Source organism: Pseudomyrmex gracilis, unplaced genomic scaffold (genome assembly GCF_002006095.1).
Source record: "Pseudomyrmex gracilis isolate BER0280 unplaced genomic scaffold, ASM200609v1 scaffold_1, whole genome shotgun sequence".
NCBI lineage: Eukaryota > Metazoa > Arthropoda > Insecta > Hymenoptera > Formicidae > Pseudomyrmex > Pseudomyrmex gracilis.
In genome coordinates, this window is record NW_018020585.1 from 1,372,179 (window position 1) to 1,395,442 (window position 23,264).

Consider the following 23,264-nt stretch of genomic DNA (forward strand, 5'->3'; position numbering starts at 1 on the left):
GCGCCTCAGTACGAAACGGTGTAACGAAAATATTAATTCTGTCGCTATTTATTCATGTGTTCATCTCACGACATTTTGAAATCGTATTTTCAATTTCTCTCAATAACGTTTCACGATAAAGCGCAGACGTCAAGCGACGCGGCATTTATTGATGACTACGATTTCGTTTCTACGGAGTCGAATTTAGGACCATGTATCATTAATTTTAGCCGTTCCAGTAATAATCTCTACTTCCCCAGAGATCTGCTGTTAATTTTGGATCCTTAATAGGAGATAGTGGTGGTTCATTTGCGCTTCAACTTTCTACTAAATTGGATTTCTCGATAATTTAATAATGCACTTTTCTATTGTAACATCTCACGTAGGTAAAATTTACGGTCATTAATGTGTGTGGCGTATGAAACATTTAAAAAGTTAAAATTAAACACCAAATTACAGCTCAAAGTAAATATATTAAATAAAAAGATACACTTAACATATCTTATATTGTATATCTTATTATCTTATTCTATTTAAAGTGAAAAAGATTTGATTAAGATTATCTCTTGTCGTCCCAACTCTTATCGAGCAAACAAGATTTTTTCTATCTCACAAATGGACTGATTTATCGTGTCTTTAATGTTTCATGTTTACCGCTATTCTTTCTCGAAGAATGAAATATCCGTATGCTTTACTTAGACAAACGAGATAGAAACAAACTTTTGTCATAGGCGTAGATGATTTCAACGAGGAAAAGTTTTACGCTGCTTAGATGAGACCCAAGTACGTGAAACTGAATTTAAATCATCGAAAAAGAACTAAAACAAAAACAAAACAAAAAAAATCCAAAAGAAAGCATTATTCAAGGAAGAGTAAATCGAATAATAGATATCGTACGCCACGAAGAATTCGTACATCGCGGTTTCCTATCCGTTTCTCGATATCTCGGTCGAAAAAAAGCGGAAAGATAATATACGTCCGACTCCGTAACTCTTTATTACTGTGTTGCGACATATTTTACCGTGAAATCGTGAATTTAACAATATATTAATTTTAGAGTTATTATTAAAGTGTTTGAACATTCATTATAAATAACGAATTTTACGTAATGTGCATTTGTAACACAACACATTGGCGGACGGCTGTGAAAATAAATTGGCTCGTTAAAACGTTGAAATTGAAGGGTCAATATTGAGATCGTGGAGTCCTCAAGTTTAGATAACATTAAGAAAGTAAATGTGTTTAATAGGGGGTTTGTTATGCGCTTGTTTTATCAAAAGCAATTACTTCTTTTTGCACACTATTGAATCCTCTTTTCTCTCTCGAAGCTGATTTAAAACAAATTGCACATAAAAATAAACGGCGCAATATTGGTTGTGAAAAAAAGTCAATAATTAACGGTTAATTTAATATGCGGAGTTGTTTATTTCGAACTCCGTTTAAAATTCTATATTATTAACAGCACAAAATTAAAAATATATCAATATAGCATAAAAACTAATATTTTATACGCTAATGTAATATAAAAATATAAAATTATAAAATACTATTTAAATTTCAAAAAACATCAATTTCTGATACTTTCTTCTTCGTTAAAATTTCTCGTAATATATAAACGTACGCACACATCACCCTAAACCTTCAAAAGTGAATCAACACCAGGATTGTCGAAAAAAAGAAGCTAATCTTGTGATATCCTTGTAGAAAAAGTGCACAAAAGACTTCCGGTTTAATTTGCATAATGACTTGTTAGAATGGCCATACTAACAAAGATTCATTCTTTTTTTTTATCTGAAACATAATAAGCAACGCCTATTAGCAATATAAGAAAATTGTTTCTTTTAAAAAATCACGGCGTCTAGCTTAGATCTCGTCAACAATTATTTCGCGTCGCGATGATTTGGCCGAAGAAAACAACTCGGACTCCGATGAAGCGACCGACTTTCTAATTGACGCGTACCACTAATTGATTTTAAGTGTCGGCTAGTACTCGAGGCAAGTTAATAAAGCTTACACGCTGGCTTGAGTTGCGCTTACGTCATGCATACTACGTGAACGATGCTACCACGATGGCGCAGGATTTTATGTCGTATCGCTCGAACCTCCGGACACAATTACATTAAAAGGCCAGCCATCCGCGTTATTACAACGGGTGGGAGAGAAGAGAGTATTAACAGTCTTCTTACAACGAGGCGGCAACAGGAGTTAACATTATGCTGGCATTAATAGCAGACGCTCCACCGTATTACCCGCTTTTTGTTTGCCCACTTGCGTGATGACGTAGGATTCCGTATTGGTTTCGACGATCGCCTACTTATTGTTAGCGTTATAAACAGCATAGCGTGTAACGCTTATACGACCGATATGGCCTCGATCGCAGGCGTAATCAACGCCCGCAGCTATAAAGAGACGTTTTCGCGTGTTCGTGAGAGATTCGCGAGCATATCACGGCTGGTAGTAAAAAGAAATAAAAAAAAAAAAAAAAACGAAAGAAAATGTGTTTCTCCGCACACGTGGTGGTCCGCGAGGATACGCGAGATTGATTCTTCTTTGTGAAAAAAAAAAAAAAAAAAATGACCGTAACACGAACTACATCTCGTTGTAACAATACGTTTTATCCCGGGGCTATTTTTCCGGGAATATTTACCGCTACATTGGACACTTTATTGTATTATTTTCATTTTATTTTCCGCGTATTAATTATCGTGTAGCGTTAATCGTTCCGTCGTTTGCTTGGCAAATAACACACGCTCCGATAAGCGGGCGCTCTCCGCGCTTGTTTCACATACGAAATCGTATACTTCCGAAAATATTTTCCGATGCGATTTGCCGCAACAACGGCGCCGATGTACATAGCGATAACGAAATCGCCCCGATAGTCCTGATAGAGGAGCGACCTGAACGACGAATGATTTATGCGTCGATGCATCGGCTCGTCGATTTACGATCGCGCTCGTTCATTTGACTATCGGCCCGAGAAGTCGGTGACGAATCGCCTGGTTATCGAACCGAGCCCGCAATGATATTTGCCAAATACGAATTGCGATCGCACATATGTGTACGCGCGCGAGTTCTGACGATAACAAATGTCTCTTCCCTTTCCAACTGACCGGGCGATACGTCGTTTCGCGCGTAAGCGCGACGTCCTGTAAATCGCAACAGCAGAATCGATCCTGTCCGACAGGTAGAACGTTCTACCGCGCGATTTATTTTCGCGAAATAAATTCCTGTGAAGTCACAAGATGTAAATTCGCTACGCTATATTTTACGGCTTTCGCATAAATGTTATTGGACTGTTTAGTACCGGTCGTATAGTGATTCTACAGAAGAGAAACGCTATCATTTTACAGTTATATATGTATAAAAAAAAAAAATAAAAAAAATACACATTAAGTAAGTTCGACCTCGTTACGGTGGAGATCGGCGAGTGACACTAATTGCGCGGATTGTAATCTGTTAATTAAATCGGAACTACGTCGGATCCTGGCGGATCCTGGCGGATCGAGGCAGTATAAAGTGGTAAAAGTAGCGGAGAGCAAATCAGATGATTAAAGCGTAGACTAGATCAACTGACATTTACGCTGCGAAGTCCGTGTGCGGTAAAACGCAGGGCGGGAGAGTCGTATTAATTTCTACGCCAGGCACAAAGTATTTCATTTCCTTCGAACGGTCATCGCCGCCTGTGGATATTAATGGAACGTTAACGGAGTTATCTAGCGTTATGACGGCCTCTGAAAGGCGCGCTCCGCTTTGTTAGACGTTGATCGGCGGATTAATATCGGAGTGTCATGGAAACAGGCTTAACGAGTTTTCGCAGCTTCTTGGAGCACGCCGCGCGTATATCCGCTAATGAATGACCGAGTATATTTCACCGCGCATTAGGGAGAGAGAGAGAGAGAGAGATATCTAACGCGACTCTACTATGTATAAACCGTTTTCGAATAATATCGACACGCTTCATTTCACGAATTCCTTCGATCCGATTTCACTTCACTATCGACTTAATTATATCACAGCTTATGCGAATTTTAAATATAAATATTTATGACACACACATAGTTACGTGCGTACTTTTATTTGCTTTATACATTTCACGCGAAGGAATTTGCGAAGTATACATTATTGTCGGACGATACCATCTCCATTTTTTTTTCTTTTTTTTTAATGATTTCTTTGATGCATCGCGTGATAGTCTGTCGATACCAAAAATAGTCGTAAGCAATTCTTTTCCCTCGCAAACGCGATGATGAAAAAAAAAAAAATCCCAAGTGAGTTACGATGTTCGTTTATTTTATTTCAAGTGCGGCTTACGATTATTTTCGAATGTCTACTTTCACTCGAAAAAAAGTGTGTATGTACACGGACTCATTATCGGGCTTAAAAAATCTCGCGCGAAGCGGACACGCGCGTATATGTTCGCGCGGCTATATTAATCGCGGCGCTCGCTCGCTCGCGTGCAGGCGACGTCCCACGCGACGCGAGCGCGCGTGAAAATAATAAGAGCGCCGGAGACGCGGAGATAAAGACGCGGACAAAAGCCCGTTATCTCGCCCCGGCAGTTTTTTTCAGTCGTAATTAACGAAAGTACGAGCGTTCAAGTTGTGCAGTGGCGGGAGAAGAAGGGAACATAATGGCGGGTAGGCGGAGAGGCCGACGATAAAGACGATTGATGCTGGTTTTTGAATAGCGATTTTTATCTTCAACCCCTTTGCGTTTTGCGACCGCGGTAAGCTCACGCCTATATGTGTGTGTATGTGTATATATATATATATAATATACATACGTAAGTATATAGAAGTATTGACACTTTGATAACAAGATACGCGATTTGCCATTTACACTTAAAAGTATTGACACTTCGATAACAAGATACAATATGATGTTTATTCTTAGAAAAGTATTTACGCGACGTGATAAACATTTTAATCCAAGTTTTGCCGTTTTTAAGTCATTTATTTTGTTGACGAGACACATTAGCTTGGAAGAGAAAGTAGATAATGGAATATATGTGTGTATGTATGCGAGAGAGAGAGAGAGAGAGGCGTAAGTGTAGCTAGAAATAAGTCGTAGGAAATACAAACTAGAGGGGAGTAAAAGCGAAATGAGAATGAGTGGGGGCGAAGGATATACAAAAAGAAGAAAGTGCGTGTGTGCCGCGGCGGGAAATACTAGAAACAACGCGTGCCGAGTGCAGGGCAGAGAAAATCACGCTTGCACAATCTCATCGCGTCGTGCGGCGGACAAGGTGCTCCATATTCTATATTTAAAGGCGTTCGCGTAGGGCAGCTGAGATACCACACGCGTGTGCGTGCGCGTAGTACGTTTGCCTCTCTCTCTCTCTCTCTCTTGCTCTCTCTCTTTCCACGTGACCGGTCGCATTTAAATTTACCATCGATGTGCGCCGTCGAGGCGTTCTTACGAGTCCGCACGCGCGTGTACCGTACATACATACGTGCGCGACTGGAAATATACGAGCGTGAGCGCCCGTTTGTTTCCGGCTGAGCGTGATGCGAGACGCGACTGTGAAGCAAGAATCTTAACGCCTAACGTATAGCGTCTATTTCTACTCGCGGAGCTTAATGCGCGTTGGATCAACATTAATATCACTGAAATTTGGATCGTCTGAAAAAAAAAAAAAGAAAAACTAATTCGATCTGCGAAAACTTAAATAGCGATTCCTTTTCTGAAGTCATTGCAATTACGAAATTGCAAAATTAAACATACTGATAATTACGGCAATACATTAAGCGAGAAGAATAATTGTTTTAGCTTTTTTTTATTTGATAATATAATTATTTATCTGTTACTTTTCAAACGGATCTAACGAAGGAAATTAAAAGCATCTGGGGAAAAAAAAACCAATTTTACAATCAATTAGTCAGTACTTGTGAAAAGAAGAAGTGGCGAATAAATTCGTATATTACAGTCCGCAGCTGCGACTTCCGCCTTTTCAAGTGAAAGGCTCTAAGTGTCTAACTATAAATCTAATTACAAAATGCGGCTGGCAATTAGGCTTTTGCGAGAAGCAAGTACCAAAGCGAGAACAACTGCGGCATAAAAGGCAATGAAAGTCTCGTCTCGACCGAGCCGCGCGTCACGCCTCCCCAAATAACGTTTTTGGTCCGTACCCCGCTTTAATTATCCGCTCCAGCATATTGCCCGTTCCTTCCGTCGGTCGTCGCCGCGACGATCCAACATTTTCGGAGCTGAGAGAGCGTCGCTCGGTCACCGTTACACGTGCGCGCGCGGGCGCGCTTAATGCAGACTTAAACGACTACGTCATTCCGCACGTTACTCATCGAAGCAGAGTTTCGTCTGTCTCTCGCTCTTCACTTCGCGCTCGTGTATGCCGCTGTTTCGCTCTTCCGTGTCTCATTCCACCGCTAAGTACAACGCTTATAAACACTGTAATTCATCGCTAATGGAGGGGAAAACCTGCCGTAAGAGCGGTGTGTCGGCGATAGCTCGGAAATTGATCGTGATGTGGAGTAAACTTGGCTTTTTCCTTTTTCAGTTCGTTTGCCACAATAACGACAGATGGTGATCGTTATGGTAATTGAGCGACAGCTCCTTCAATTCTTTGGGATTGACGCGTGAAAAAAAGAAAAATATATATATATGTATTTTTTGGTCTTCTATGTAACGTGATACGACGTGCGGAATGCAAGTGCGTCGTCCCCTCGCACGGGTCGTTTTCGCGGCGCGTTCGTGTAACAACGCGCAATTTCGCGCAATGATTGCGAGAGCGTAGATTCTAGTTACGCGATTGCCGCCGATCAAGTACCTATTCCGTGGGCGTGCTGAGCACATGACGCACATAATCGTAAACAGCGACATGACGCGCCGGGAGGCGGAAGAATGGCGCTTTGATTGGGCACTCAACGTTAGCGAGCATCCAGCTCGACTGATTCCAAGAATAATACGCGACGAACGAGACTATTTCGAACGCACTGGATAAATGTTTCAAGACTCGTTGTTGAGCGCGTAGGTATCGGCGCGCTGGAGCTATATTTGACCGGTTAATAACGGGTACGAGTAGCTCTTTTCTCCCCCTCTTCCTCTTCCAGTGAGAATTTACGCGACGACGCTACGGATGACAGATATATGTATCTCTTTTATAGAGAATCTCCGATTCGTAGCCGTTTTTACCGGGATCGATAAATTACCCGGAAAAAAAAAATAATTTATCAGGCAACAAAAACAGGAAGTATTGAAAATAAAATTTCGCTGATCAATGCATGCATCCACTAATATATTAATTCTTCCTGTTCCAGTTTTCCGTTGTTTTTTTTATTTCTAATAGATATAAAAACATTTATATATGTATATACGGTACATTCGATCGATACCTCTTCGATAAGTTTTTTTCTGAGTTTCTATCGTATCGAGTCAATTGCAAAATTGAATAGCGCGTTTTTATTATTCCGCGGTTCCATTTGCAGTAATGCAATCCACAATATCCTCGAGTATTTCTGTTTATTCGAAACTTTAACTTACCGTGAATATTATAAAATACGCGCGCATATCATTAATCAAAAAAATCGCACACGTAGATACGATTATAGAATTGTGTTATTGCGTAGAAGAATAATAATAGTGTTTATTCAGCGTACGGTAATAACAGCGTTAAATTAATATATTCTACTCAATCTTTGTGTATGGCATGTAACGAGGACGGCTTTGAAATTTAATCGCGTCTATTGCAAATTCACAATACCTCCGCCGCTCGTAGCTTATTTTGAAACGGCTTCCGGATCGCCTTGAACATTAACGCCACGTGCAAATATCATATTACGTTACGTCACCATAAATTAATTACCTACATTTTTCTAAGCGGCAAAAAAGAACTTCAGTCAATTCGCTGTCGAAGCATTGCACACGCGTGATAATATTTACGCACATTCTGCTCGATAGAGACGTACGCGAAAGATAATTCGGGATGCGGGAGAGGATGCAAAGAATGTATCTTGATATTCGGATTAAAAAAAAAAAAAACAGAAAGTAAAACCAGAAGTATTTATAAAGAATTAATCTCTGCAAAAAGGCGGCAAAAAAATTAATATATTTGTGTAAAGTAAATTATTTCTTATAATGTCCGATAATTAGTTCTCGCACGGCAGATTTTTGATGTAAATAAATGAGATATGCTACATCTCCGCTTTCGCTATCGCGTGCAGAAACCGAGTACATACTCGTTCCTTGTTCGCGCGCGGCCAATTATTTCGCAGACGATGCGCGACGGGTTTCGGGCTGCCGATCGAGGGCGCGTCGAATTTAGGCGGACGTAGTACATCTGTCGACCATAACGCCGTCCGTCCACCGGATCGTCGCCATAAGTACCCCGGGCATAAGCGCACACGAGCACAAGCACCATGGACGAGACGTGTAGCGCGGCGGATCTTAAAATAAGACCGGCCACCGCGCCGCGCGCCGTAATAAATTTCTCCGCCAGTCTCTTTCTTTCTCTCTCTCGCTCTTTCTGTCTCTCCTCCCGCTCTCATCACTCCTTAAAGTGCTAGCGGGAGCGAAGAGCGGAGTAAAGTGACGGAAGAGAAAAAAAAAAGACACGTACAAAGCGCGAGTCGCTGGGATCCAAAGAACGGGGAACGACGGAGCCAACCTCCGTTTCCTCCCCCTGTCACGTATACGCTCTCGCGTCGTGCGTTGCTATATATGTTACTGTAAGATTATTCGATACGCGGCGCCACATACCGGGTGGCTGTGGTTGACGCGTTGTTGGCGGTGGTTTTTGCGAGAGACCGTGTGCACGCGAAAGGCACGTGGCCGGACGAGGATTCGAGAAGCCGAGGAGCGAGCGTGCTCGTGCTCGAGGCGAAGAGGGACTCCGAGCGTAACTCGCAGAGGAGATGGTCGCTAAGGAGCAGTCGTGCCGTGCGTCGAAACCTTATATAATAAGAAGCCGGTCGTATCGCCCGTGCGAACCGAGCAGCTGATTTGTAACATAAACAAGTATTTTATTGTAATAAAGATTTATGTGATCTAGTGCATTGGAATTGGAGTGTCGAGATAATTTATTGAATTTACACTAGTCATTGTCGAGTCGTGAGCTGTCTGTCGTGTCGAGCGGGGAACAAGGTGTCCTTGGCTTCGGTATCTTTGGTTTGTCTCTGTTGTCCGGCTTTGTTCTCTGGAAGTGTGCCGGTTATACGGATAGGAAAAACAGTCGTGACTTTGAAGCGAAAACTCGGTTGTTTGGTAAACGGCTGTGAAAGTCGAAAACATTATGTAAGCCGTTAGTCGTCGGTATCTCGAGTGGAAGAGGAAAAATAAAATCGAAGTTAATATTCGAAAATTTAACGGTAATAAATAAATTACATTACGATGTAATTCAAGAATTTGACCGCTCGTCCGCGATGACACTCGGGCGGAATTAAAGACGCGAGCTGGCAACACGGCCGGGGTTTAACAGCACCATGAAGTAGCAAAATGTCTCTAAAAGCGAGAACGGAAAAAGTTTGTTTTCGCTTGATTTTATTTAAATTCCAAGCAACAGAGATAATTATTTTTATCATACGTGTGTGTCGATAACATTTTATCTTTGATCTTATTTTTTCCACACATGTGACATTTATTTTTATATTGAGATATTATTATATTTACAACGCTCCGGCTATCACAGACGGATACAATCTTGATTTTCGCAAGGACGTTCCATTACAAGCTGATTTGTGAATGTGTACACGGTTTGTTCTCATTCGCGCTTCACCCGGTTCGAAAGCGATCGTTACTCTCAATTTTCGAAGCATTACCTGAATCACTCGTTCGAGCTAACTCGATTCGTTCACGAAAAAGTTTCTCCGAGTCACTTGCAATGTCATCTCGTAAGAATGCGCGTATTTATTCTCTTCTTGTTTTGCGTGAGTCTTGCGCGACGCATTTAATTTTCAGGGATTTTATCTGAATCATGCAGCGTGCGCGCGCGCGACCTACTCGCGACTTTCATCCATTTCCTCAATCGGACGATCTTTCTTGGAACTCTCGTTAATTGCGACGGCTACTTGCGTTACTTATTAATTAACTAACTTTGTAAATCTGAATCATGTGACGGTGAGTCACATGTGTGCATCGTAGATGAAAATCTCGCGGAAGGCTTTCGTGCGAAGCCTTTCGTGCTTTATACAATTCTTTTTACACACACACACACGCGCGCGCGCGCGGGTATTTAAGTAAATTACCGTTACTCCTATAAATGATGCAAAAATATCTAGAATCTTTATACCACGGATGTTCTATATTCCGTTAGTGTTGAGCAAGCAGCCTATGCTCGATTTAAATAGTGTTTATAGCATATAACGTGTCTTAAAGTAAAACCATTAATTTGAATAGTGTTATTTATTTTACGTCCCTGTGATGGTTGCTCCGATTCGGGTTCAAAGTTGAAATAAATACATCCGTTCTAGAAAGCACGTTCTTATTTCCAATGCTAAAATAGACATTCGTATAACGCGACGAGAAGGTTACTGTTGCACGTCTTTCCGAACATTCGTAGTATCACGAGCTGTGCATCGTCGTTATACGTTTCGCAATATTTCTGAATTCCAATCGCGTCTTCAACTCTTTAACATTTAATTTCTCGATAACGCGATTTTTTTGTTTGCTTCGAATATTACTGTTTTAAACGTAAACGCGCCTTGTCATTTCCCTCGCCGCGACAATCCGCTCGCGTTCCGCCTGTTGTTTGCAACACGTGCATCGGCGCGTTGCAATCATTACGCATATTCCAGTATTATCCAGTTCGTTGCGTCGCACGCGAATAATAAATCGCTTGGCGGCATCGTTTAATTGCTCATTACCATCAATTTGTTAATTACCCATCGCTTATATCGATATATTTTGCAGATGTTGAACTTTCAGCCAGGCTTCTCCTTACTCATCGATCTAGCGATAAATTCTCTTCAGTCCTTCGCGATTTTCCCATCGCCAGTGGCACACGCGCGCGCGCGAATATGAATCTTGTTCTCTTCGTACAGATCGTTCGACCAAGCTCGCACGCACATATTCCGGACACTGTGTAACGATCCGTTAATAACGTTACCGTTAACCACGCATTAGTGGTCACCGCGGCTATTTGCATATCGGATCGGTGAGAATTTCAAACCGGTGAGAACCGCGCGCGCGTATATCGTGAACGCGCGCGTGTGTGCGCGCAGATTCCGCTGCCCAGCGAGGCGCCTTCGCCTGCCACCGCGCCATGAAACCGGCCATTACGGTGATTTATCCGCCGTCGAATCGAAGGCGTTGCTGCCGAAATGAACACCAAGCCGTCGCCGCCGTCGTCGTCGTGAATCTAAAACGCGCGAGGATCGGCGGATCTGATAAGGTCTGTCTAACAGTACGCGAGCGAGCTAACTATCAATTATCTCGACCTCGAATAGAAAGATCGGAGAGACTCTTTGTGAGAAGGAAACCGAGCGCTCTCCTCGGAGTGTGTGTGTGCGTATGTATTGTATTTGGGTTTCGAACTAAGATATCTCGCGCAGTAGTGCTCCTCGGTGCATTAAACGATTTGGCACGGTGAAAATCTCGCGCCGGGGATTAACGCGATCGGATAATAACGTAGGTGGACAGATCGTGATGATTATTTATCGTTGCGTCCACGCGGAAGCGTGTTTAAATTAACTTTGGACGCGAAGAATGACGTTACGCGTAATAAAAACCGGTAATTTTCTCTCGCGATAATTACTTCTAAAATGCGAAATATATGAATTTAAGTTGAAAAAAACAAATTTTTGTTTTGTCGAAACAAAATACGCGAGCGTATAATGAATGCGCAGTGACGCGTGATTATTAACAATTAACGTATGTTTGTTGGATGAAACGCACATGAGCGAGTTCAACGACGTAAAGAGACGTGATGTTGGACGTTTGTCCCGGGCGCGACTAAAGCTTCGAAAAAACACGATCCCAGATAGCGAGAACGCCAGACGTGTATTATTAATGAATATCTCGATTATAACAGCGCCCGGCTATTATATCCGTGCGAAAGGCTTTAACAGGATTAACAATAACGTTCGCTTCCCGAAGCAACTTAATATTCCTCGATATTATTCGATGCATTTTGCATCTCCCTCAATTGTCTCCCCTCCAATATCTCTCCCGTCTTTAAAGAGAGTATTCCGCTTACCGCGAGCGCGCGATATATTTTAAATACATCATGTGATCTCGCAATATATATCGATTCCGAATAAAGGTCGATAAAATAACTACCAAATGTATCTTCCGCTAAAACTCCGTGCGGTTTTTGTTATTCGTACTTGTGATACACGCAAGTCTCGACTTATTATACGCGCGCGCCACATTCTTGTGAATAATGTTGAAAAAAAAATCAAGACAATTATTCAAACCTTCGCATCTTATGTTTGCTCGATGCCAGTTTTGATTTACTGTTTGACTGATTCAATGCTAATTCGCTAATGCGAATTGAAAATCATCAGATCTCTACGTGAATACGAGGCTAAGTGATTACCTCGATACACACATACGTGTCGAGGTTTTTATGCGCAATTCATCAAGTGTACCGTGTCTTATCGGACGTAGTCCGATGTTGCAAACTTCGTATCGATTAAATTGAAGTAACTTCGAAAAATCTTGAAAAGAATTATATCCTTTCAGAAATAATAATAATATAATTTTTATGTAAAATTATATTTATATAAACGCGTTTTTACTGCACTGATATTTTTAATAACAAAATAATAATTATTATTATTATACAAAGTTTAATCTGTGTTACTTGCGCAAAAATTCTTTGTTCGGAATGCGCTTTATTACGAACGCATCGTGTTTATCCGTGGGAAGAAGACCCATTAATTCGCTGCGCGCTCGCCAGCCGGCATTCTCGTTTTTCGTCAGTGCACGCGCGCGCGCGCGCGCGGATGTACTCGCATTACGCTTAATGTCGCGCGCGCCTAAGCGGCGCACATGCGGCCAGAAAATTATCGTCGGTATATAATTGTGCTGCGTGTGCGCGTATATATATATATATATGTATATGTGTGTATATATATATACATATATGTATATAAATACGCTACTCCTCCATCTTTCTGTCGGTGCGCAACGCAGCGAAATCAACGTCGTACGGAAGAGGCGTTGTATGTGCGAGCGGGTACGGCCGGCGCGCGTATCTGCCGCGAAATTATGTTTCATTTATACTGCCGCTGCGCGCAATCTGCCGCGTCCACTTAATATAAACACGGACAAGTGTCTCTTGCATCATGTTGAAATAGTCAAACGACGTGTATGTGTTAAATAAATAGCTTTCGTCTGGCGTACATCGCACGTACATAAATGCCAGAATTTCTAGAGTAACTGTGCGTGTCGCATATTCATACGTTACCAACGTGTAAATCTCGGACAATCTGTTGTTAATTGTTGTAAACAAGATGACTCTTGCGTCGAGCATTCGCGAATATAATTTCGGATTTTCACCCGCACAACAGCACCCGTTTCTTCCGTATTATAATTTTCTTCTCTCTAATGCGAGAGGCATTATCTTTTGTGTATGCGCATACAATTACGCGGGATTACGCGCGTAGCGTCGTAGCTTCGCAGCAATCATTTCAGCGCGCAACAAAGAAACGGGAGGGGAAGATCGGCGGCCTCGCCTTTCGGTGTCCTGTTCGCTTTTCGTGCTTGTACAACGAAGCAAAATGTACGACGCTCGTGTACGAAGACGCATTACGCCGCGTGTATTTTTATCAACGGAAGTGCGTCGTTGTACGTGCGCGCATTCCCGCCGTTGTTCGCTGCGTCTGGAAAAGGCGACGCACGGAGAAGATGCACGTGCGACCGCAATATACACTTTATTGTCTTCTTTCGTGCAAGTTGTGTGCACGTTACACGTGGCGTTGCTCCGATCGGCGTTGCGATTCAGAATCTACGATGAATCAATAACGAAGGAAGAGACCGATAGCGTCGCGACGGTGACGATTATATCGTTATCGCGCAAATGAGATATTTCGCAATAGCGATGTATATTCCGTGTCGAGTGACGTACGTATACACATAGATGCGATAGTTAATGTCTGATTGACATAATTGTGTACAATGGCGCTCTGATGCTTCATTGTCTGTACGCAGGATTCAAAGGGAATCGCGAACGTCGTGTAATCTGCCCCTCTCTTGTATTTTATAAAATTGAAATGTAATAAGAACAATTTCGACGCTTTTCGTTGACGCTAAAAAACAAAGAAAAAGTGACATTGCATTATTTTTCACTTGTTCTCTTTCACGTGTATTTCCGAGCATTTAATATCGATACTCGACGCGTGATTTGTCAAATAATTTCAAGATATAAAATGGAAAGTAAACAATCTAAGTATACGCACACACACGTGTGCGTGCAGAAGAATTAACAAATCCACGTAATTCAGTCAACAAAAGTTCGTTCTATCTGTCGCGATATATCGACGAGTTAATAATTATTCCGTTATTTATCATTATATCTTATAAATCAAATTTATCGGCTTTTCATTGACAAGCTGGATGTCGGCAGCGCGGATAAAAGAAAAAAGCAGGAAGTCGGTAACTACGTGCGAGGTTTGATCGATACTCACGCTGCTATTATCTCGCGAATTGGCCGGTTAATGCGAGGAAAGTTTAATACGCGCGTCAGTGAAACATCAGACATTCGAGATAAGCAGATAAGAGAAACGCGCGCACACACATGTATACGACGTGTACGTGTGTACGTGTGTATGCGCGCCTACGTGGATTCCTGCCAAGTAATAGAATCGAATCGACAATAACTCGCTGTATTAATTGTCGATATTTTCAAGGGAATTAAATGTTGAAACATTCGAATGTCTTAACATTCAGATGCGCATAATTGTTACGAACAAATATTCATAAATTACAATCGGTTTTTTGTTTTTTTTTCGTATTTGTGATATATTAAATATCTATAAAATTACCTGTTATTTTGAAAGAGAAATAGTCAAATGTTAACCGCCTGTTTATAAAAATAATTATACTGATAGTTTAAAAATGTTTATTTATTATAAAATGAATATAAAGTATAAAAATAAATATGAAGTAATATCGAATATCTTTCGAGACTTGACAGAAATTTCTCAGCTCTATGCAAATGCAATGTGCAAATTCCTAGTATTCTCTCAAATAATTTTAGCAATTTTCCGTTTGAGCGGAGAATACAGTAACATTAATTCCGCCTTCAGGTTGAATTTCCAACAGATTAAAACTTTACTGCACTTGTGTGTGTGTGTGTGAGTACGCGCGATGGTATTTCCGATGATCGATGATGCGCGCTCGCGCTCCCGCATATCGATCTTCCGCGAACGAACGTCGAACCCATCGCTACTTATATGCGCGTGATGCCAACGATATGTTTTGCCGAAGCCACGACTGCTGGCGTGCACGCCTCATAACCGGATCAGAAACCATGCAATCGTATCTACTTTTCTACTTACGGTTTTAGGTAGGGGTGCTTCGCAGGGCTCTATACACATGCGATATCGCGATATGTGTATAGAGCTCTGCTGTGTACGCGATTACGTGTCCCGGTGTGTGTTCGTGACACTCAGCGTTTTTTGTATGTAATGCGCACGTTGTAAACCGTTCAACATGTCTTCTGTCTTCTTTTTCGCGTGCGCATTTCAAAGTCGTCTTCCTCGCGGAGCAATTTAAAGGTTCGTTAAAATTCTGGAACAACACGATTCCTCCTGTTTCCGGCGTGTTCTTTGTCAGCTGTTTCAGCATTGTATGCACGAGGCAGATTCTGATGACTTCTAAGTTGAACGTATATTTACTAACAAAAACGTAAAAGAGATTTTTTTACATTTTAGGTCTGTACTTTCATTTTTCGAAATTTTCTAAATTATTTTCAGAATTTGTCTTGTAAAATAATTGGGACAAAGTTATTTTTCATTTATGTACTTTTTATTTAATACACAAGATTCTCTCTCTCTTTGTTTGTCATACATATTTTTGTTTTATTTCAAAGTAAAATTTTCCGTGCAGCATATGTCACAGTTAATGTATTTATTACGTCGCCTCAACGCGTATATGTTGTTTTAAATAACAATTTTTATTTTACGACGTGTTGGCTAACTAACCGAAACAAACGTCAAGTGTCTCGGAAAGCAGATGTTTGCGTGTCAGTAGTAAAATGACGTATGGTCCGTTGTGGCGAACACCTGAAGAAGTCAAGAATCCCAACGCAGGCAGTATGCTCTTGCGACATGCCGCGCAAGTCCGTTTCGTTTGTCCGTAATCGTTGATCTCCGCTTTTATTGTGTCTCACGGCGTGCCCTCTTTTATTTTCACTAATCAATTATATCGGTTACCGTGCTCGATCACGCGGCCGATTCTTAATCGCGTGCCACGATCTTCCCTCGCGCTTGCCGCTTTACGGATTTTAGAAAGCGGACGCTCTGAATTCCGCCGCGAGCTTGCTCGCTCGCACAGGTGGCTGGATAATTATGGCGAATGACGCCGGTGATACGCGAGCGCGCATTGATTCGAGGAAAAATCGCGCATGCACGCGTGTACACGGCAAGGAGCCATTAATAAGTCCGACGAGATCGAGATTTCTCACGTATAATTTAGTATAGATATATCGGACAATCCGAGCCGATTTCGCAGCGAACAAAACATTGCTGACGAAATCTGATTATTGAATTTTAGAGAAGATTCATAATATTAGAAATTATATGAATTATTGTTTTTTTTTTTTTTTTTTTTTTTGCTTTTTAAGCTACATTCTTTCTCGTACAATATTCATATGTATAACTTCTGTTGCAAACGAGAAATCGATACAACGTTACATCGAATATGCAGATCAAATTCCGAAAATCGAATGTTTGAGTAAGTAATGTATATTGTATCGGTAAATATTGTGCTATTCGATTATCCGCTTATTTTGACGGATGATTGAGATAAATTGCGCGATAATCGTATTATATCGTATATGTGAGCAATTTATCAATTAGATTTTATATCGATAACAGCGATGCACAATACTACCGTAGATTTTTGATGATGGGTCGCGTACACATGTATGTATTATAGTACGCTCTCCGTACAATTCTGTAATAACAATGGTATCGTGGAATATAATCCCCTGGCGGTGAAGACCCTGATATTGTATAAGGCAGCAATAATCAGAAATGTAATTAGCAAATATATCGAGATATTCCATACATACACATGTACATTCGAGCAAGTAACAATTCGCCAGGGAATCATGATAAGCAGATCGATACATATCTCGCAAATTAATCGGAGGCTCTTTGATCATTCGCCTATTCTGCTTTGACGCACACGCGATCATACAATTAATTATTGACCCGTTTTAATCCTGTTAGATCTAATTAGAGAGGAGGATGGTGTCCCGTAGTCCCGTCTCAAAGTTGTTAATTGAGTTCGTTAATGCGATAAAGAAGTTCATAGCGTGTTCTCTCTTTCTTTCCTTCTTCCAGTATCCATTGTCTTTTCTCTCTCTCTCTCTTGCTTCCTCTGTCTTTTATTTTGTGTCTTTTTATTGTAGAGAGTTTCAAAGATGCGCAGAGAGAGATTCCTTCAGACAGTGATTATTTCCACTGCTTCAATTAGTTCAGTTATTCTCATCAACGAGCTTTCTAGCACCCGATCGGAACATCGAGAGATTTGTGTGCCATGTTTAATACTCACAGAAACTTGAAACGCATCTTGTGAAGGAACTCTCAAGTCGAAAAGAAGATTATCTCTTTACTCTCTCTTCTTTTACCTCATTCTCTGTGTTTTTTTGTCACAGACTTTATTTAAATTATTAGGAAAATTTGTCTTACTTGGGAAAAAAATATGTATAAGTTGAGAAAAGTTTATTTGCATTTTTACACAATAATTATCTTGTCGATTTACATTGCCTGATTTGGATCCCAGCTCTTTGTAATGAATATGCATGATAAAGTATTACCACACGAGATTTACTTTATCTCCCTTTGCATCGGATTTTCTCATATTTTTGTCGTTATAATAAGGATCGTTTATTCAATCTTGCGCATAATTATTGAAAACGTGCTTTCGTAACCACGAGATTATTGGTAAAATATTTCTCTTTTACACGCTGCGAAAATTGCCTTCGTCGAGAAATGAATTTTTCAATGCGTTCGATTGGTTAAGTCACTACTTTTATTGAGATGAAAAAAAGGCTCGACCGCGGCGTAATTTTTCTCTCATTGCGAAACGCGCGCGGCTATTGGTATTTAATAAAATGTATTCTTCTAATTATAAAATTGCATTGTGCAACTGATTCTTTGCGGATTCTGTATTCGTAAAAATGCGATTCCACGTTGTATTTATGTCACACTTATTCAATGGATGAAACTTGCGACGCGCGCGATGTGCAATTTTTCGTGCTAGATTGCATGCGAGCAACATATGCGCGGCCAATTGTGTGATTTGGAAATAAAAGAGAACATAGAAACCACAAGTCGTGTCGTGGTGCTCGCGCGCAATTTTTGCAACACCACAAAAAACGTTGCGTGTTTTGTAGGCTTTATTTAAATCATATGTTTCGTCTTGTTAACGCATAAGAAAGAGATACACTCTCTTCTCTACATAATTTGTTACTTTTTTATTTATAAATAAGAGTAAAGTAATTCTCAAGCATAAACAAAGTATAATTTAAACGACCTTATTTACTTATTTTATTTTATTTACTTTTATTTTATTGTTTACATACACGAGCGGTTTACGTCTTCTTTCCTTCTTTATATAATTAAATATTTTAAAATAATTAAATTAAAAATTTTACTTATTTATTTATTTTATAATAATATTTATATATTTTATGTTATTGTTTTATTAGTTATTTATTTTATTTATTTATTTAAAATAATTAAATTTGAAATTTTAATTATTTAAATACGTAGTGTTATTTTCTCTGACTACATTTATATAAATGTAAAATATTCTATAAAATATATTTTATTTTTGAAATACATCTTTTGTACGTTCTGCACATTTCTAGATTTTTCTCTATTTTCCATTCAACTCTATTATATTTCTCTGCAATCGTTTCCACGCAATAACGTGGAACTCGCTATCATCTCAGGAAGCACTTTCCACGACCGCGATGTACCGCGCGTTACAGTTCAATAAATCGAAATGCCGCACCTCGCGCACTGCACAGACACGAAGTCGATATTGGCCAATAATAAATGTCCCTGCACATGGCAGCGTTCAAGCCTCCGTAGTTTTCACGTTAAATTCGGGGCATCGATAATCGAAATCGACTCTCTGCCGAGATCGCAGCATTGTGCGTCTCAGCTTCATGTATAGGTACGTACAAATGTATGTATACATACGTACATATAGCATCGCGTGGTCTCAATATAAGTTGCGCCATCCCGGGAGGGGTCATTAATTATAATTAATATCGTCGTCGATAATCGTATTCCGTACAATATTACCTACGTACATTGTCGTGAAACGCTTTTGCTTTACGTATTGTATTATGAGAAAAACGATATTTTCTCGATCGGTGATCGATACGTATTATATGTGATTTTTTTTATCATGGTTTGTTGTTACAATTATAAAATGTGTGTATACACGCGAACATTATTTAGAATAGATATTAACGATTGATGGATATTTATTTTATGAATATTTATTTTATATATATTGCAGTTAAACAATAAATATAGTAAATAAGTACATAAGTGATTGAATAATGAAAATATTAGCGACGGTTCTCTTTACATCTCATTTAATAATTTTCACTTTGAAATCACAGTAAGTACTCTCTATCAGTTTTTACATCAGTTGAAAAATATGCAATGTATTGTTCTTATGTCACTTTGAGAGAGTTCTGAAGAAGACGCGAGGTAAAACATCGTGCGATAAAACATGAAATATCACTACTCGCCCCTGCCATTGGCGCTCGGAAAATGCGTGCTACGATCAAAAAAATTATCATACATAGACGGGACCTTTGCTTGTGGAAACGTACTCGTTGTGATAAAGAAATTCATACATTCGTTCGCGGTTTTCTAGAGAACCCCTTATATCGATATGACTTTGATGCTGGTTTAATCGTAGCACCGATTATAAATCACGTGTCTACAGAGGTCGCGTGATCTCGCTCCAATCACTGTTTCGCTGGTAAAAATTAATAATAATGCAAGACGAAAATTATCTCTTTGTAACGTCGTATTTTCAAATGTATTTCGTAATTTTCGTGACGGTAGAGCATACTGCGATAAACATCTTACGCGAAAGGCGCATGTACAACACGATCGTACACGAATCGCTCAAAAACGAAACATCAGATTTTACATTATGTAAGCATGAATTTTTAGTGACGCGGAATTTAAATAAGAGGTAATTATAAAATAAATAAGCGACTCTGTACTTGATGCCGAGGATAAATACGCGATATATATATATATATATATAGTTATTTCACCGTCTAATGATTTCGCGAATATATGTATACGTATACGTACAATGTTCAAGTATTAACTCGCCGGGGCCTGACAGGTGCAAGAATTGATGCCCATGGGGGTACGGCAACATCCCGACATAGATTGAGTATCGATCATTATACGCGTCGTGGTTATAAATCGTCGTTACGAATCAATTGGCCGTCGAGCGTGACTATTCGCGGATGCAATTAACTGTCGGCGGAAGGCGATTTCACTCGGTCAATTCGCTAATGAAAGGTGAAAAGGTATCTGGAGCATTCTTGGCGCTCGCTCTGTGCAGCCGTATTTAAAATCTGTTGTCTTCTTATAGAATTTCTCGATCCTTTATTTTTAACTGGATTGACATCGGAATTTTCTCAAATCGAGCACTCGCGAAGTGTTATTTAGCTTTGTGCAAAACATTGATTTAATCTTTTCTAACAATTTAATGTTTTACTCTCTTTCTTTGTGTATAAAGCAAAGTTCGATCAAAAGGCGAATGATCGTTCGATGAACAAGTTACATTGTATCTTGCAGTTTCACATCTTTCGAGTCTTATTCGTGCGTTATTTGCAAAAATGTCGACGATTTATGCGGTCTTAAACGTACAAATCGGTGCAGCGGTGCTGCAAGATGAAGGGCAGCTTTGACGTGGATTAAACGACGCTGATTATATGCATCTCGGTTGTAAATCGTTACAAATTAATCGGCCGTCAGACTCCCCTTCGTGTCTGTCGGTGGACGGGATTAAGCGCTTCGCAAGAGGAATCGATTCATCGAGCATCGATCAGAATCCTCGTACACCTCTTAACCTTTATCCGATGCTGAATCGTTTAGCCCGCTAAGAGAGTTTAGCATTTCTCTTTTTTTTTTTTTTTGCACGGATGGATAAGTGCGTTTGTCGAATTTCAATATGCGTGAAATATGCTCTTTTCAATATACGCGAGAGAGAAAGAAGAGAGAAAGAGAGAGAGGAGAAATTTGTTACCATCAAACCTCTTGACCTCTCGTTGATAAAAGATCGATGTGCGCCTTCCCCTTTTCGATCTTGACTCGCATGAATTTGCGATTAGAAGAATCACGCGCTTCCCGCAATGAATTGATAACCTTGATCGATCGAATGAGCGCATACTTTTCGTAATTGCCGTTTCGCGCACGAAATAACTGTACCACTATCGCGGCGGCTGCCCACGAAAGATGGGGCCGATAATTAATAGCCGCGATTAACTTGACACTGGCATCTTATATCATCGAATCTCGTCGAATCAGTGCTATGTGTTCGAGCGAGCGAGTGAATAACGCACTTAGCGGCTGTTGTAAAATAGTCAAAATACAATCATAAAGTTAACGTTTACATGTGAGGAACTTTATAATAATTGATCGTTAAAAAAAAAAAGATGTCTCGTATTTTATTAACATCAAAAACGTAAGTGGGATTTATTAATTCTGTCACAGGCTAATCCGTGTCAACACCCCATTATAATCCTGAGAGATGTCTCGTCGCAAGATATGGAGTCGTTGCTGCGTTTCATGTATCACGGCGAGGTGCACGTGGCCCAAGAGCAGCTGCCTGCCTTTCTGAAAACTGCACACATGCTCAAGGTGAAGGGACTAGCGGAAGTTAGCAGAGGCGCCGGTAGTGCGAAAACTCCAGCGCCGTCGTCGTCGACTGGTAACAACGCTAGCGCACCTGTAAGTTGTCCCCGCAGCAGTTTAATATGGAAGTTGGAAAATTAATTATACGGATTATACGGCTGGTTTCGAACTTTTAATTAATTTAGCCTTAATTAAAACGAATTTTAATTAATGTGCTTTTAACACTACGCCTGTGCCGCCGCTACCGTGACAAGCGGAATCCTGGGCTTGGATTTTCTCCCGTTTTGTCCTTTAGCTTTTAATTTCGCGACTCATATAAAATGAGGCGTTAGAACAAATATTACGCAGAAGTTTTAATAATGGATGAGCAGTCGCATCACATCGTTGTATAAAATATATTGAATGTTAAAGATAGATCGGAGGTAAAATTCGATTATGAAGAACGAGTGGGTTATATATGTGTCATAACACGCGAGGTCGATCTCGTCGCACTCCTGACACGTGACAACTCGTTCCTGGATTAAACACATAAATAATAAAGCGAATAAAAAAACTTATTTATATCGTTTTCTAACAAACACATGTTTTAAAAAGAGAAATTACTAAAATTAATTATTTTACATACGTATAAATAATTGTTTAAGTCATTTTAATATTATTACAAATTATTCAGAAAACGCGAAGAAATTGAAATTTTTATACGTAAATATTTTATATTGGGATAAAATTACGTGCAGATCAATATTGATGTGTGCAAATGTAACACAATAATATTGTTATGTACGATTACTGCTATATATGTGTATGTGTGTACGTGATGTTTATGATGATAGTTATTTAACATTTATTTATGAGTCGCGGAAGCTAAAGAAGTAAAAAGTTTTCACAATAGTTTATTATGTCTGTATGTATGTATGTATGTATGTATGTATGTATGTATGTATGTATGTATGTATGTGTGCATTATTTTCAATTTAAATAGGCGACACCTCGTAATCCGTGGCAAGACAAAGGAGATCTCAGTGATAACAGTCCACCTGAGAAGCGACCGAGAAGTTACAGTCCACCGAACCATGTCGATCAGAAAACAGACCTTCAAGAATCCTTGTTGGGTCAGGCCCTTGAAGGTGGCCCCACGATACACACACCTGCGAACAATATACAGGTGAGGAGAAAACATGTATGTGTGTAAATGTTGTGAGAGAAAATGACTATGATATTTGTAATGTAAACATGTCGAAATTAATATTGTTCCTA

General features: G+C 40.0%; 1 protein-coding gene across 6 annotated transcripts in view; it reads left to right on the forward strand.

Annotated features, from left to right (window-relative positions):
* The window catches only part of LOC109852550 (protein abrupt-like), a 75,680-nt gene that overhangs the window by 26,294 nt on the left and 26,122 nt on the right, over positions 1–23,264 (forward strand). For all 6 annotated transcript variants that reach the window (XM_020423811.1, XM_020423803.1, XM_020423827.1 and 3 more), the window contains exons 4-5: positions 21,867–22,103; positions 22,990–23,172. In XM_020423811.1, coding sequence (XP_020279400.1) covers positions 21,867–22,103; positions 22,990–23,172 — 420 coding nt within the window. The remainder of the gene's footprint in view (positions 1–21,866; positions 22,104–22,989; positions 23,173–23,264) is intronic.